The 15,458-nt window shown below is 39.5% G+C and overlaps 1 protein-coding gene across 16 annotated transcripts in view; it reads left to right on the top strand.

The window, feature by feature from the left end:
• Nucleotides 1-15,458, top strand: part of PPP2R2B (protein phosphatase 2 regulatory subunit Bbeta) — a 436,815-nt gene that overhangs the window by 186,139 nt on the left and 235,218 nt on the right. For 4 of the 16 annotated variants that reach the window (XM_070233097.1, XM_070233099.1, XM_023617488.2 and 1 more), the window contains one exon: nucleotides 3,834-3,918. The exons of the other annotated variants lie outside the window; for them this stretch is intronic. In XM_070233097.1, coding sequence (XP_070089198.1) covers nucleotides 3,882-3,918 — 37 coding nt within the window. In that variant the 5' untranslated portion in view covers nucleotides 3,834-3,881. The remainder of the gene's footprint in view (nucleotides 1-3,833; nucleotides 3,919-15,458) is intronic. 16 annotated transcript variants of the gene reach the window in all.

A 15,458-nucleotide genomic window follows, 5' to 3' on the forward strand; every position in this document is an offset into this window, starting at 1 on the left:
TCTGTGTTTATTGATACAGAAGGTGGTTTTAATTACCCTGAAGGAATTTCTGGCATGTTTTGCCAAAGCCAGTCTTAAAATGTTTAATCAGTGGATTAGTGGCAACTAGACCTACTGGAGAGGTCTGCACATGGGGGCAGGTAGTCCGCTGTGGTGTATTGTGACATGGCTGTTAGTGACAGAGCATAGGTATGTTTTATCAGAGAAACACAGGCAGGGAAATACCATCATACACTCGTGAGATAGTCTTGGCTCTGGAAAGTATGGCATGTTTTATGTCTGAAGAGCCTTGGTTTCCTTCCCAGTCGTTGATCATGATCTAAGCAACCTGCATAACCTCTGTTTTTGGTATATTGAAAGTAAACTTCATAAGATGATCTAGAGCCAAAGTCTGAGTGATTAATCAAACAATCAGCTTTATAGCCCCACAACTAGTGACTTGAAAGGATGAATATGCCTTTACAAATACAGACCCAAGGAAAATTTATTCTTAAGATCTTTAGTTTTACTTGTTCGTGTTGACCTACAAAATATTTTAAGAACTGTAATAGGGAGAGCAGGATGATGGTGTCACATCATAAAACCATTTTAATCTGTCAAATTACTTGAGGGAAACCATAGTCCAAGATAAATGTAAAGGCACCGAGGAATTGTTTCCTTGATTTGTACCTCTTTGCTCTTGAATCTCTTGGTTGAATCTTTCCAATAAGACATAAAAACAATCATCATACTAAATACTATCTTTTATTCATCTCTCCAAATTTAACTCCAGATGGAATTTCTTTATTTTCCTCTCTGCATAAAAATGTCCTTCACACTATCCCCTTTCACAGCTCTTGCAACTAGTCTCCTCAATTCTACTCTCTAATGTAGACATGCAAGGGAGAATTACTGGATACCTTGAAATCCGAATAGGAACCCAAAGGCATCTTTGGTAAAATACATTGAGCTCCCTTTGTTAAGCTACTGAGAGTGTCTCTGTCCTGCTTCGTGACATAGTGGTTTGGTGATATTCCTTTTTGCTTTCACAGAAAGGTTCCTCAGGCTGTTTCTTAATGACATTCACTGATCTGGGGATTTGCCAGGCTTATAGGGAAGTAAGGCCATTGGAAATGAATCCCTCTTAACCATCAAAGCAACTGAGCAAATAGTTCTTTGCTTAGAACTATTTGTTCTTTGGTACAGCTGAAAATTATCAGTTTAAATAGTCCCCCTTCCTTCCTCTTGCCTTTTAAATTAGTCAGGAAACCAACTTGGCTAACCAGGTTGATACATTAGCAGCCAAATTTTAGGCAAGGAAGAAGTTACATAAAATAGTAATGCCATCTTATACTTGTGAAGGGGTTTTATATTTCTGCAAAGTATTTTCACAGCTCTTATCTACTATGCACAACAAATTTGGAGAGTAAGCATTCTTTCTTTTCATTTCCTCATTGAGGAAACTGAGATCCAGTGGAGCTAATCAACTTGCCCATGGTCACATGGCTGGTTTGTGGTGGAGACAAGACTGAGGTCCAGAGACGGTGATGCCTCAAATAGAGCTCTTTCCATGATATTAGAATACTAAATAAATCAACTTTCATTGAACTCCCAACTAGATCAAGTCTTGCAGTCTTGGAAAAAGGTGTTCATTCTTGCTGACTCTCTCTGCAAGATGTTGGCCACCTACATCCTTAGGAGAAGGTTCTTTGGGTAGAGAAAGTGCCATGGCTCTTTGATTGTGGGGCTCAGTGTGGGATGTCTCATTCCTAAGGCCATTCATTGTTACTATGGCCAAGTAGAAGAGTCTCTTGGGCCATACTCCTGGCCAGTGGTACAACCTTAAAGAACTAGGATTTGTTGATCATAAAAATATGGAGAAGCCATGGACTTAGTTCCATTTCATGACTGCGTACTGCACCCAAACATCTAACACACAGATACTTGCCATTTGGAAGAAGTAAGAAAACAGATATGAAAACAATGGATTTATCATCATCACCACCTTCCTTATCTCTGGAAATATAATGTAAGGGCAGGGGAGCTACATTTGCTAAGTGGTTTTTATGTGCTGTGTACATCTTTTGCTTTGTTTCCACTTAATTATGTAAGCAGGCAATTCTTTATTAAGACTGGCTTATTGCTTAAATCTTCTAACTGTAGTTGCCCATATGTAAAATCTGAACAATAGTAATAACTGCCTCCTATGGTTGTGAGCACTAAGTGAGACAGTAGTTGTACAGTGGTTAGTTCAGAACCCAACATAGATTGAACCTTCATTAAGTGGCTGTTTGGCTGTTTTTAGTATTTCTAGAAGCTATAAAGGGTCAGAAGTATTATTTGCACTGGACTGTGCATTCTTTCTGCCCTCCAAATCCATAGAGTTCAGGATTATACTAAAAATATACATAAGTGGTTAAGAACACTAACTCTGGAAACCAGTAGGTTTATATCCTGGCTCTACCACTTGCTAGTTCTGTGACCTTGGGCAAGTTATTCAACCTCCCTAAGCCCAGGTGCCTCCTCTATAGAATGAGGATAATAATACTTCACTTCCTAAAGTTGTTGTGAGTATTAAATATGACGTGTATGTCATATGTTCAGGACAGTCCCAGGTACGTAGTATGTAGTAACTGCTAAATAATATTAGGCTGTATTTTCATTAGTATTAATACAGTTATCTGTATGTCCTAAAGCATAATCATTACTGTCAAAAGACAGTTGTTTTGATTATAAGACAAAGAAATAAGTTAACACATCAACCTTAATCTTTGATCCAGTATCAGTTCTCGCTGGTGCGGATTGATCCCCTTTTAAATAATAAATAAAATCTCATATAATAATAATGGAATCTTATGAGAGTCTAAGCCAACTGCTGCCCTTTGCTGAGTATGAAATAAAGCATTAGGAGATTAGAATCCATTATCTACTCTGTGCACCATCAGTAGGATAGTTTTTAAAGGTAAGAGCTTTGAGATAGTAAAAAATTAATGGTAAGAGATTAATTATAAACCTCTCTTTCTATATAATGGTATATTGAAGCTTCCTATTAAGGCTTAATTTTGTTTTTCTAAAAAATCTTGCATCTCTATTATTGGTACTTCTTATCATATTGCCTTATTTATAGGTTCTCCTGAAGTATAACCTTGTACCTCTGAACACTTCGAGAGAGAGGAAGGGAGCCCCTTCCCACCAATGAGATGACCTACTCTTATTTCTGAATAATTCCAATTGCTTAAAAGTTGTTCTATGTATCAGAGCAGTCTCTGATTTTTTACCCATTGCTCCTAGCCCTACACTATGAAGACTTACCTCAAAAGCCTAGTGTCCTATGCACATGACCCCCTTCTTTAACTATGTGAAGACAGCTCTTAAGCACCCCAACCTCCTCAAAACTCCATGGATTGATTCCCTATGGCAGTTGTTTTCAGCTTTAATGTGTATTAGAATCACCGGAAGTGTTTGTTAAAGACAAATTTTGGGGGTCCTTCCAGGGTTTCTCATTTAATAGGTCTGGGATGAGGCCTGAATGTTTGCCCTCTGACGGTTTCCCTGGTGGTGGTGGTGCTGCTGCTGCTGCTTCCACTGGTCCAGCGCAACTCTTTGAGAACCACTGCCTTCTGAAACCCGAAGGCAGTTGAAACCTCCACTTTCAGTTGAGGAGGCTGAAGCACAGAAAGGTTTTGTGGTGTTGATTTCGTCACCTTATTAGGCTGGATTTTGACAGGCCAGGAGCAACCTCACACAAAGAGACTGTAGGGGGATCTGGGAGTGTATAATGCACCTGTGTGTTACCAAAAGTTGAAGCATCACTACCTCATGGAGTCTGGATCTGAACCCTGTGTTTGTCACAGGAGCCAAGGGAGAACCCAAGACAGAGAATAGTGGCACAATAATGAAGCATGAATTGTTCAGATGAAAGCACCTATGGAAATAAAGGTATTAGTATCATTATTTATACCTACTATTCTTAATAAAATAGCAATATGGAAGTGCTGAATAGTTCCAATTGCTTAAATGTTGTTCTGTGGGACCCAAATCAATTAATTCACATTTTCAAAAGAAAGTGTAGATAGGAAGCATCATTTGACTTATTATTTTAAGAACTAAGAACATGTTTTGATGGAATATTGTTACACAGTGATGACAAAAAATGACTGGTTATAAAATTACAAGGAGAGAGACATTAGGCTTGACAACAGAGACCATGCTTTCTAGATGCTAGACAGGTATGTAGAATAGGCTAGTGAGCCAGACAGATATATGAACTGCTCTAACAAAGAAAAGTCCTGGGGTCAGGAGAAGAAGGAGGGGACAATATGGGCTTCTTACTTTGTGTATGATGAAGAATAAAGGCTCTCACTAAATGGGTAATTTAGAATTAAAAAGCCAACCTAGAAATGGCTATGTAGGAAAAACAGTAACTTCTAACCTGTATAAATATTTGGAAGCCCTTTCAGTATAACCCCTTAGTCCCCCCTGATGTGGATGAGGTAGCACGAAGACCTCTGCTAGCCTTTTATATTCATTTCTTGAAACTGTGTGGTGAGACTATTGAGCTTTACAGCCTCCACATTTTGTTGTATTTTGGGGCGCTGGAAAATAAACTCTAGTACAAAAGAACTGTATATTTCTATTTAAGAAAAAGAATCATCAGAGATTCTTCCCTGAGGTGGAATTTGTATCAGAGGTAGATAGGAACTCTGAGATGTATCAAAGAGTATGACAGTGAGAAGAAAAAAGCTCCTTTTAAGAAAAGGAATGGGGAAAGAAACATATCCAAGTATTCATCATAGGGAAATAAAATTAAAAATGTGGTCAAAGACTTAAAGGGAGACGAAAATGAAGAGCAGCTGTGTATATTTATATATGTATATGTATATATGTTTATGTATATTCTTCGTCAGCCTTTGGATAAGGATGTGTCAGGCACTCGTGTCCCAAGGGAACTATGCAACCTTAGTGCTTTCTGCATTTGTATAGATTGCACACAAGTTATATTTCTTAATGCGTGTTTTTCTGTAAGATGGTGAGAGAGCAGGGTTTGTTTTTAAATAATACTTTGGGGTGTTTGTGGAGTTCAGCTCTTTCCTTGCTATAGAAAATTTTACGTGTTACTTTCTGACCTATTTTAATAAAGGGTTTATATCTGTTGTGATTTCAATGTAACTTTCTTTCATTTCTACCAACCAAGTAACATTTTCAGTGCATTCTAGTATAGTATTGATTGGGGCGGCGGTGGAGGGGGGCGGTGTCTGAGTTTTATTTGCTTTACCCTCGATGACAGGACTTTAATGAAATGAGACTAGATAGGCTTTGAATGGACTTCCCCGAACCTTCCAACTTTTAGACCCTCTGTCCTTCCTCCAAGAGGGACCAAGAGAAGAAAGATTGAAGTATTTTGTTATTTGGTCTTGTTTTTCTGGTCTGTGTCATGTCAGACTCAAAATTTCCAAAAACACAAAAGCTGCAAGTGAGAAAGGGATAGTTCAGAGTCAGAATTTTAAGAGCTTGTTGTGAGGAAGAATACAAGGATGAGTGCCTGCTTTTCACTGTGCCTCATCAAGTCCAAATGTTTCTGGAAAATCCTTTCGAAGTACAAGGAATGGCGCCCTTTTCAAAATGCTAAGGGGTTGGTGACTATGTAAGCATTGTGCCTAGCTTCGTGAATAAGTGTGAGGTATGAAATGAATAAGAGTGTGTGTGTTAACACAATTTAAGAGTCACTTCAAGGTATTATCTTCATACGTTAAGCTACTTTCTTCAGAAATGGAATCCATTAGAATTTGACTAAGATTCCCTTGAGCTTTCAACATGAGATTAAGATTATTTCATAGCAGTTTAAGGCATGAAACCATGTATGGCTATCTATGATTTCCCAAAGTGTGCTCCAATGAGAAATAATCCTTTAATATGTGGTGGCAGATTGGTACAAAAAGAGTCTGCCATCTATCGTTTTACTTATTAAGTATTTATTGAGCATGTTCTATGTTCCTGGTGCTATGCTCTGCACTGGGGATGCAAAGGTGTAGGACACAGACTTGGTCTCTTCTGTTAAGGAACTCCGGGTGTAGTGGGGGATACAGATAGGATAACAGGTAATTATAAGAAGTTCTGTAATGGAAGAAGGACAAGGGGCTGTAAGATGATGTAAGAGGGCTTAGAGGAGGACTCCTGAAGAAGATGGCTAAGCCATGACCTGAAGGATGAGGAGAAGGAATCAGTTGAAGGGAAGAGGAATGAAAAGTGTTCCAGGTAGGGAGAATGGTGTGGTCAGAAGATAGTGGGTTTGTTGTTTAGTAGTTGGGTGACTTGAGGAAAGACTCTATTTTGGTGATTTAGTTTCCTTCCTTTGGGTGATGGTGGTGGTGACAGAGATGATGGCCATGGTGGGTGGTGGTGGTGGTGAAAGAGGTGAAAGACATAAATAATAGCAGTTAATATTTCTTGAGCACTTATTATATGCCATGTTTAATTTATATTAAGAACTTTCCATGCATTAATTGCCTGTTTCAGTTTCATGGTTACCTTATGAGGTAGCCATTGTTATCTCTGTTTTACAGATGAGGAAAGTGAAGTTTAGAAAGGCTAAGTAATTTGCTCAAGGTCACCCTGCTAGTAGGTAGAAAAGCCAGGATTCGAAAACAAAGAAGTTGCCTCTAGAGCCTGCATTTTCCATCATTACTATGCTGTTAATAATCTAACTTTTTCTTAGGGCTGATATACAGATGACCGGGATAACTCGTTTGAAAGTCCTTTTTAAACTGCATGGAACACTATACTATCATTGTGCCTATTGAACTCAGGCGTGAGTCACATGCTCAGCACCTGGCCTAGAATAAAAAGTGAAAATGGTTTCAACAATATATGGGCTGCTGTTACTTGCCTTGTTAGCCGCTCCTCTAATTCCATGGCCTCAGCACGTTAGTAGTCAAAAGTGGTGTTCCCTGGGAGACATTTTTTGAAGCAACAGAACATTAGATGAGCTGGACCATGGGTTTGCTCCCAAATGGCAATTGCTGTGCTAGAGAGTCCTCAAACATTTCTGAGATTGTTAATCTGTCAGTCACTCCATGCCCCTCCATGACTGCTCAGCACAAAATGACAGAGACTTGGCAATTATCCACTTCTGTTCAAGAATCTTGACTTCTAATAAGGATAGTCAAAAGCCTCATATGGACTTTTAAAAATTCTGGACTACCCAGTTGACCATGTATATATATTCTGTGCCCTGCCTCCGCTTTTTTGCCAAATAGACTGTGTTCCTGTCACCTAGTTATTTCTGACAATCCCCAACATGCTGTTTGCATTTATCTGCACTCTAGTTAGCCATATGTTGTGAACTTAGGACTGTCTGTACTAGTATCACACAAGCAGGTCCATTTTGCTAGCTAAGGCATTAGCAGCCATTGGGAATAATTGAGAATGTTCCGGGAGAGGCGGTTGCACATTCTGGGCACAAAGAGCATGCCTCCACTACGAAAGGAATAGCTGGTTCTACAACAGGAAGATCAACAATGAAGCAAAATAATAAATCTTTTGCATCATAGTTCACTTCTGGAGGCTAATTGTTAGTTTGTTTAAGTCTCGCTTGGGGCCCGATGGGGGGGAGGGGGGCGGGTCCCTTTGGAAGCTTGATTGAGCTAGTGTGAAAGGAAAGACTGTGTAATTCAGATAGACTAGTGAAATGCAAACAGTTTCATGTATTAATGGTCACTAATGACTTGTAATCAAGCTATGATTGGTTAGGTTAAAAACAAAGATGCAATTAGTTTATTTGTTCAAGAGTGTAAGCAGAAGAATTTATCAATCTGCTGGTTATTCTTTTCCATTGGAGACGGCGGGCTGGAGCATTAGTCTTGAGCCATGGCACCTCGGGCTGCCATTGTCTGTTACTGAGATTCTCCCAGCTTTCTGACCGACCTCTTATAAGTCTGCAGTCTTTGTCAAAAGGGGATGAAGAGAGTGCTGTTCTTGGTGTGCTTTTTCTGTGGCTTTTCCTCTTGGTAAGTGAGCCACTTCAATTTTCACTTTTCTTTTTCAGCTCCGCTCTGGTCCCATCCTTCAACTGGCTAATTTTCTCAAAGTATCACCATTCATTTAGCAAATATTTAACACATAATTATTGAAGGCCAGTTATGCTCCAGACACTATCCTACACCTTAAGGTTTATATTGGTGATCAAGAGAGTCTTGGCTCAATCTTTGCAAAATTTACAATCTCTCCATAGATGTCTTTGGGATGTTCTGTACCACTAACTACTCCTTGAATTACTTATCACTGAAACCAAATGAAAAACTCTTGGCATGAAACAGATGCTCTGTTGAGATATGCATCTTAGAGAACAAGGCACTTTGATTCTTTGGGTACCTCTAAACTGACAATAGAGATTTTTGAGGGATTATAGTGACTCCTTAGAAAAGATATACCTTGTCTTTTGCCTAGTCTTTTATTTAATTCAAGGAAGTGCATACATTTAAATCCTATGGGAGACCATGACATTAAAACAAAATCCTTTAATCCTTTATCAAGTGAAGACACTATGATCTGTTTGATACCACAGAGCAGTAATGATGCAGGTTATCCCCATGAGGCATTTGGATCACTTAAGATTGTGCTGAAACAGTGGGAATGATCTTATTCACATAGAACATGGCTTCTTTCCTTAGCAGCACTAATCACACGCTAATCTGAAATTCACTAATGGGAAATTGCTATCAGTCTTTGTTGGCTCTCTCATCCACTAGAAGTTAAACACCTTGTGTCTCTTGCTCAGCATGTATCCCAAGGTCTAACACAGTGCCTGGCAAGTTATATATATATGCTTAGTAAATATTTGTTAAATGAAGCCCAGGCACAATCATTAGAGCTTGAAAACCAATAGAGGCAATTGGGATATTGTGAAATAAAGCAAAATTACTTGATAACAGTGATCTTAAGAATTAGGACTAATAGATGATCAGCACCATAGTTGACCTCTTCTGGATAGGATTGTTTTTTCATGTCCCCTTATGTCCACTTCCATATAAGCATCTATTTCAACACATTAGTGACCCATATGATAAAAGGGACCTCCTGTTTCTCTTTGGAAACTAATAAAGCCTAGCAGTGATATTTCTTATACTTATCATAAGGGTGACCAGTCAAGTTTCTGGTGTGAAATGACATAATCTTCAGAATCCAAAGAGGAGATTTAATGTTCAGGAAAGCCTTAACCATAGTGTGGATGCATGGTGTGATCATTTTTCATTCATTTATTCAATTAATATTTATTGGGCACTTATTGTGTGCCAGGCATGGGGTTAGGTGCCAGGAATATGGAGCAGCAAGGCCCTCTGGGGAAATACATTAATCAAAGAATAACAGAGATAAATGTACAATTGTAACTGTGATGTGCACTGTAAGGAAGAGTCTGTGGTGCTATGAATGTGTGTAATACGAGCTGGACCTGGACAGAGAAAGCTTCCTGGTGAAAGGGTGACTGTGCTAAATGCTAAAGCCATAGTAGGACTTAGCTCCGTGGAAGAGGAGATGAAAGGATGACCCAGGCAGAGAGAACTGCATGTCCAAGGGCCTGTAGCAGTAGAAGGAGAGGGAGAGTGTGCTCAGAGAAGTGGAAGGTGACCCATGTGCCTAATGTTCCCACGGGGTGGGCACCGGACAGAAGCCACATCTTGCAGAGTCTTGAGGGTATATTAGGCCTTATTGCTTTTTATCCTAGGAGCAAAGGGAAATGTTAAAATGTTTAAATGTGGGGAAGGTGGAGAGCAGTGACCAAATTTGTTTTTCAAAAAGATCATTTGGGCTGCAGTGCAAAAGAACAGATTGGAAACGATCCACAACAGATTTAAGGAGACGAGATTTGTTCATATGAAACTGACACAGAATCTGCATTATGTATGCCCATGTGAGGCATTCCCCGTCTAAAGCACATACCCTTCCAAGAGATTCAGGATGCGCTCCTCCGTGGTATAATAGAGACCTCTTCAGATTTCCTGTGTCACGCACACACGCTTCCCCAGACCTAAATTAGCATCATTAAAGCAGAGTGTCACGTTGGAGCCCAGGTCCCCTTCTAGCTGATGCATCACTTCAGCACCTTTCCCTTTGTACTTTACCCAGGTCTTATTTTCCTTCCCAGAAGTGTGAGATTGGTTTTTCTGCTGTGCTATTAGAGTGATCCCCCACTTAGAGACTAATCTGCCATGGCTTCGCGCCTGTTTGTCAGGAACTTCGAGAATATATTAAGATATTATACAGGGTACAAGCTCGATTTTGACAATGATTATGCCTATTATCTATTTAAATAAATGTAAATTGCTGTGGAGAAACAAACCATTTTATGGCACTTGAATCCTTTTCAGGGAAGCCTGAATCCTATTCGCGTGGCTTAGATGTATTACTGTCATTTTTTCTTCACAGAGTTGAAAAAACACACTTAAATCAGACCTTTATTAGTGCACCCGCTTGTACTGTTTTAGTGATTTTAGTCTTTCAAATCTGTATTTGGTAACACTTGCAAATTTATCTCTAGTCCTTTCCAGAACTGAAATTATTGGGTAAACTCAACCGTAAGTCAACATGTGCAGTATATGTGCCAAGCACTATACTTGGCATACAGCAGTGAATAAGGCGCTAATGCTGCCTGTAGGAAGCTTACAGTCATTTCTCACTGTTTGAGTGAGAATTTACAGATAAGCAAAGACAGGAGGTTGGAATGATCCATGTGGTGGTGAATTAAGAGTTGGAGACATCAGTAAGAGCTCATGTTTAAGTTTGTGTAGATAAACATAATTACATATAGAAATATTTATAAGTATGTGTATACTCACAGGTTTGTATACATACATATATTTCTTTCTGTGTCGGCTGGGAGAGCCTAAAAGAAATGACATCCCATAGCAACAAGCACAACTAGCACCCAGCTCTCGATTTCTAAAACCGTTCTCCAATAAAAGGAACCAGGAATCCTTGGAGAAATGTCAGATTCTAGGACTAGGGAAGGAAATATACAAGATGAGCCCGGAGCCCTATGCCGAAAAGTAAGGAAGTGCTCAAAAAAGAAAAAGAAAAAGCCTACACTGGTGGGAGTGTGTCAGAGGGACACAGGAGCCAGGTGAGCTCCCGATGGCTAAAGTGGAACAATTTAGCAACAAAATAAATAAAGTAGTATTTGATTATATCCCAAAGTATTAAAAAAAAATCCATGAGTTCAACCTGATATAAATCATTGAATAAATTAATAAATGGGAGCGGAGAGAAAAATCCCCCATGCAGAAGAACTCTAAATGAATTATATGGATGACCCAGGCTGAAGGAGCGTAACAAGTGGGCGTAGCTCCCCACCCATTAAGTATGGGCTGCACATAGTGACTTTTTCCTAAAAAGTACAGTTTGGAAAGGGGGGAGGGGCAGGAAGAATAACTTTGCAGAGGAGAAATCTGACAAACACTACTTCAGCTAGGTGGTCAAGGTCCACATGAACACCAGGAGTCACGTGGATGGTAGGTACCCTTGATATGATGTGATGAAAAGGGTACTTTACCTCTGTGATCTTCAATCATGAAAAAAGTCAGGCAAATTCCGATAAAGGACCATCCTATAATATACCCGACGAGTACTCCTCAAAACTGTCAAGATCACCAAAAGTGAGGAAAGTCTGAGAAACTGCCACAAGGAGGAGGAGCCTAAGGAGATACGACAGCTAAGTGTAATGTAGTATCCTGGACGGGATCCTAGAACGGAAAAAGGACATTAGGTAAAAACTGAGAAAATGTGAATTACACTATGGACTTCAGTTAATAATAATATGTCAATATTGGTTTATTAATTATAATAAATGCACCACACTAACATAAGATGTTCATAATAGGGGGAACTGTGTAAAAAGCCTATGGGAATTCTCTGTTCTATCTGTTCAGTTTTTCAGTAAATCTAAAACTTTTTCAAAATAAAGTCTATTATAAAAAATACAAAAAAATTAAAGACTAAGAAGCTTACAGTTTAGTGAAGGAAGCCAGATATATAGAGAGTGATGGGGAGAAACATAATGGAGCATCTGACTGGTCTTTCAAATCCTGACTTGACCACTTTGGGCAGGTTACTTAACCCTTCTGATCTTCTATTTCTTCACCTCTGAAATAGTGATAAAACCTGCTGAAAGTCAATATAGGCTGTAAAGTCAAACTGCAGGAGCTCAACCCCCCAGCTGTGGAGCTGGGTGCTTTACTAACCCTATCTGGCTTCAGTTCCTCATCAATAAGTGGGATAATGATAGGACCTACATACCTCAGAGAGCTGTTGTGAGGTCTGGGATAATGTATGTGACATGCTCAGACCAAGTCCTGGCACACAGTGCTAGATAAATGTAAGCTGCTGCTGCTGCTCTTCTCACAGCTTTATGGTGAAGACTCGACAGGATAATCATGGAGAGTGCTTAGCGCATGCCTGGCATGTCATAATCTCTCTTCCAGTGGTGGTGGTGGCAGCAAGGAATAGGTTCCTGGAGGCCAGAATGTGCCCTCCCCTTGAATCCTGCGTGCCAGACACAGTGGCCTTCTCTAACCCTACACAGAGAACAGAGCAGGTGTTGACTAGATAAAAAGAGGGTGGTGGGTGTGGGCTTTGGCAGGAGGAACAAATGTCCAAAAGTGAAAGGAAACATGGCATGTTTATGGAACTTCAGAGAGTTCAGAATGGCTGGAGTGTGGAGTCTGAGGAGGGACGAAGAGGAGAGGTAAGTCGTCCAGAACTGACGACTGGATTAAGGATGTGGACTTTATCCTGGAGTCAATGGAAAACTGCAGGCGTGTTCTAAGGAGGAAGGTAACAAGACTGACACTCTAGAATGATCACTGGCTGTTTGAAAGAAATGAATTGGAGGTAGAAGACCAGTTAGGAAGCCGGTTCACTTGTACAGGTGAGAGATTGTGGTAGCCTGGATTATTATAGTAACTCTGGAAGCAGAGTGAAAGAATTCGAAGGCTAGCAATAGGGCAAATAATGGTCGTACAATTTTAGGAAGATCTTTTTCTGCCCAGGAATCTGATGTATTATAGCGTATGATACCTGGATGATTGCCTAATATCTACATTAGCTAAAAAAAGCTGTAGGATAACATTAAGAATTTTAGGCAGTGACTTTGAAACTTCTACATATTTTCCACCCCCAATGTATACCATGATAGATAGTTTAAAAAAAAAAAAGCATAAACATAAGAATCAGATTAACTTTGAAATGCGGAGTGGATAGGGAAGTATTCTAGAGAAGCATCATCCAATAGAAATATAATACAAGGGGCTGATCCTGTGGCCAAGTAGTTGAGTTTGCACGCTCTGCTTCGGCAACCCAGGGTTTGCCAGTTTGGATCCTTGGTGTAGACCTAGCACTGCTCATCAAGCCATCAAGCCATGCTGTGGTGGCATCCTACACAGAAGAACTGGAATGACCTACAACTAGGATATACAACTATGTACTGGGGCTTTGGGAGAAAAAAAACAGATGGAGATTGGCAACAGATGTTAGCTCGGGGCCAATCTTCCTCACCAAAAAAATAAAAAAAATAATGTGTATATATATATAATATAAGCCACATATGTAATTTTAATTTTCTAGTAGCCACATTAAAAATAAAACAGGTGAAATTAATTTTAATAATTTGAATAATGTTTTGTTTAATCCAGTATATTGACAATATTATTTCAACATGTAATCAAAATAAAAATTATGAATTAGATAATTTGTATTATTTTTCTCATGTTGTCTTCAAAACCTATGTATATTTTGCACTCAGTTCAGACTAGCCTTATTTCAAGTGTGCAGTAGCCACATGTGGCTAGTGGCTATTATATTGGACAGCACAGGTCTAGAGCTTCCAAACTCTTAGTCAAGAAATCTTTTTTAAACAAGTTAGTCAGCATTTTTGCTTTAATATATGCACGTGGGAAACAGAATTTAGTGTACATGCTCAAATTGCCTATTTCTTTCACTCAATAAATACTTACGAAGTGCCTACTATATGGTAGTGGAACACCTACTATATCAGAGCTGGCTGTGGTTTATACACTGGAGTTCTGATCATGAGTTGACCACATGGTGCCTATACTTCATGAAGCTTAGAGATCTGTGGAGGAGACATGCAAGTACAAAACAAAACCCAATAAATGAAATAATCATAAATTATGCCAAGATGAAAACAAATGAGGGACTGAGATGCTGGATAACCATGGTAGGATTGCTTTTGATAATCTCAGTTGAGTTGACATAAGCTGAAAGATAAAGGATGAAAATGAGTCAGCCACACAAAGATTTGGGGCAAGAGTAAATCAAGTAGAGGAAATGTGCAACATGTGCAAAAGCCCTGAGGCTTGTGACATGTTGAAGGAATCTGAAGAAAATGAGTATGACTGAAGGTTGGTGAGAAGGAATGAGCGGCCTGAGATGAGTCTGTAGAAGTGAGCAGGGGCCGGGTCTCATTGGACTTTGAAAGTAAGAATTTGGATTATTATTTTAAGTGCTCTGAAATCTAAAGGATTTTAGGAGAAGGGACTTATTGATTATGAAGATTGCCTTAACCTCAGATCACTGTGTAGGCTAAAGATAAAGATTCAGTCAAGGGACAGATGGAAGAAAGTTTGTTCTGCACACCTCACAAGGTTATTAATGAGAGAAAGATGGAACAAGGTATGTGAAAGTTCTGTGAAGACTGTGGAATGCTGAAAAGAAAAGAAAGGAGTGTAGGGGCTAAACCCAGCTGGCTTTGTGAGCTCTTCTTTGTAATGGAATTGCATGTTTTCAGTGTCCAGGGTGTCTTCTGAATGACATCTCAAATTTGTTTTCAAAAATTAAGTTGCACAGAGTCATGCTGGGTGTGCAGGTCTTCTGTCGTGCCTGTGGTTTCTGGTTTTCCAGATAAGTGGTGGGCTGTTCCTGAAATGAATGCTCGCAGATGCATAGTGACATCTTGCTGGGGGTCCTGCCAACAGTTTGTGTGTATGTAGAAAGAGCAAGGATCCGAGAAGGCTGAGAAAGAAGAGGATCTCTTATTTGTCTCACATTTTGGGATATTTCAATCTATTTTTGAAATCATTATCTCATGGTTACAATAACTCTGTAAAGTAGGTGAAGCAAGCTGAACCGTTTCCCAATTATGGAAGAATAAACTAAGGCTTTGAGAAGTGAAGGGTCACACCGTTAGTTGTGGCCAAAATGGACAATGAGATGATATCTTCTAACTTATACTTTTTTCTATAGTGTGAGACACCACCAGTGGCTTTTCTGATCCTACTTCAATCTATTACAAGGCCCCTCTTTCAGGAAGATATGAAATAGGATCTGAGCTCATTGGGAATACCTTTTCCTTGGGACTGTTTGAAACCTAATCTCCTGTACTCTATCATTGCTGGGAGGAGTGAGGGTGGGGCAGTTTCATGCTTTCCCTTATTGATAAAGCAATTTGATTGTAAGCCTCAAAGTAACAG

This window comes from Equus caballus, chromosome 14 (genome assembly GCF_041296265.1).
Source record: "Equus caballus isolate H_3958 breed thoroughbred chromosome 14, TB-T2T, whole genome shotgun sequence".
NCBI classification, from domain to species: domain Eukaryota; kingdom Metazoa; phylum Chordata; class Mammalia; order Perissodactyla; family Equidae; genus Equus; species Equus caballus.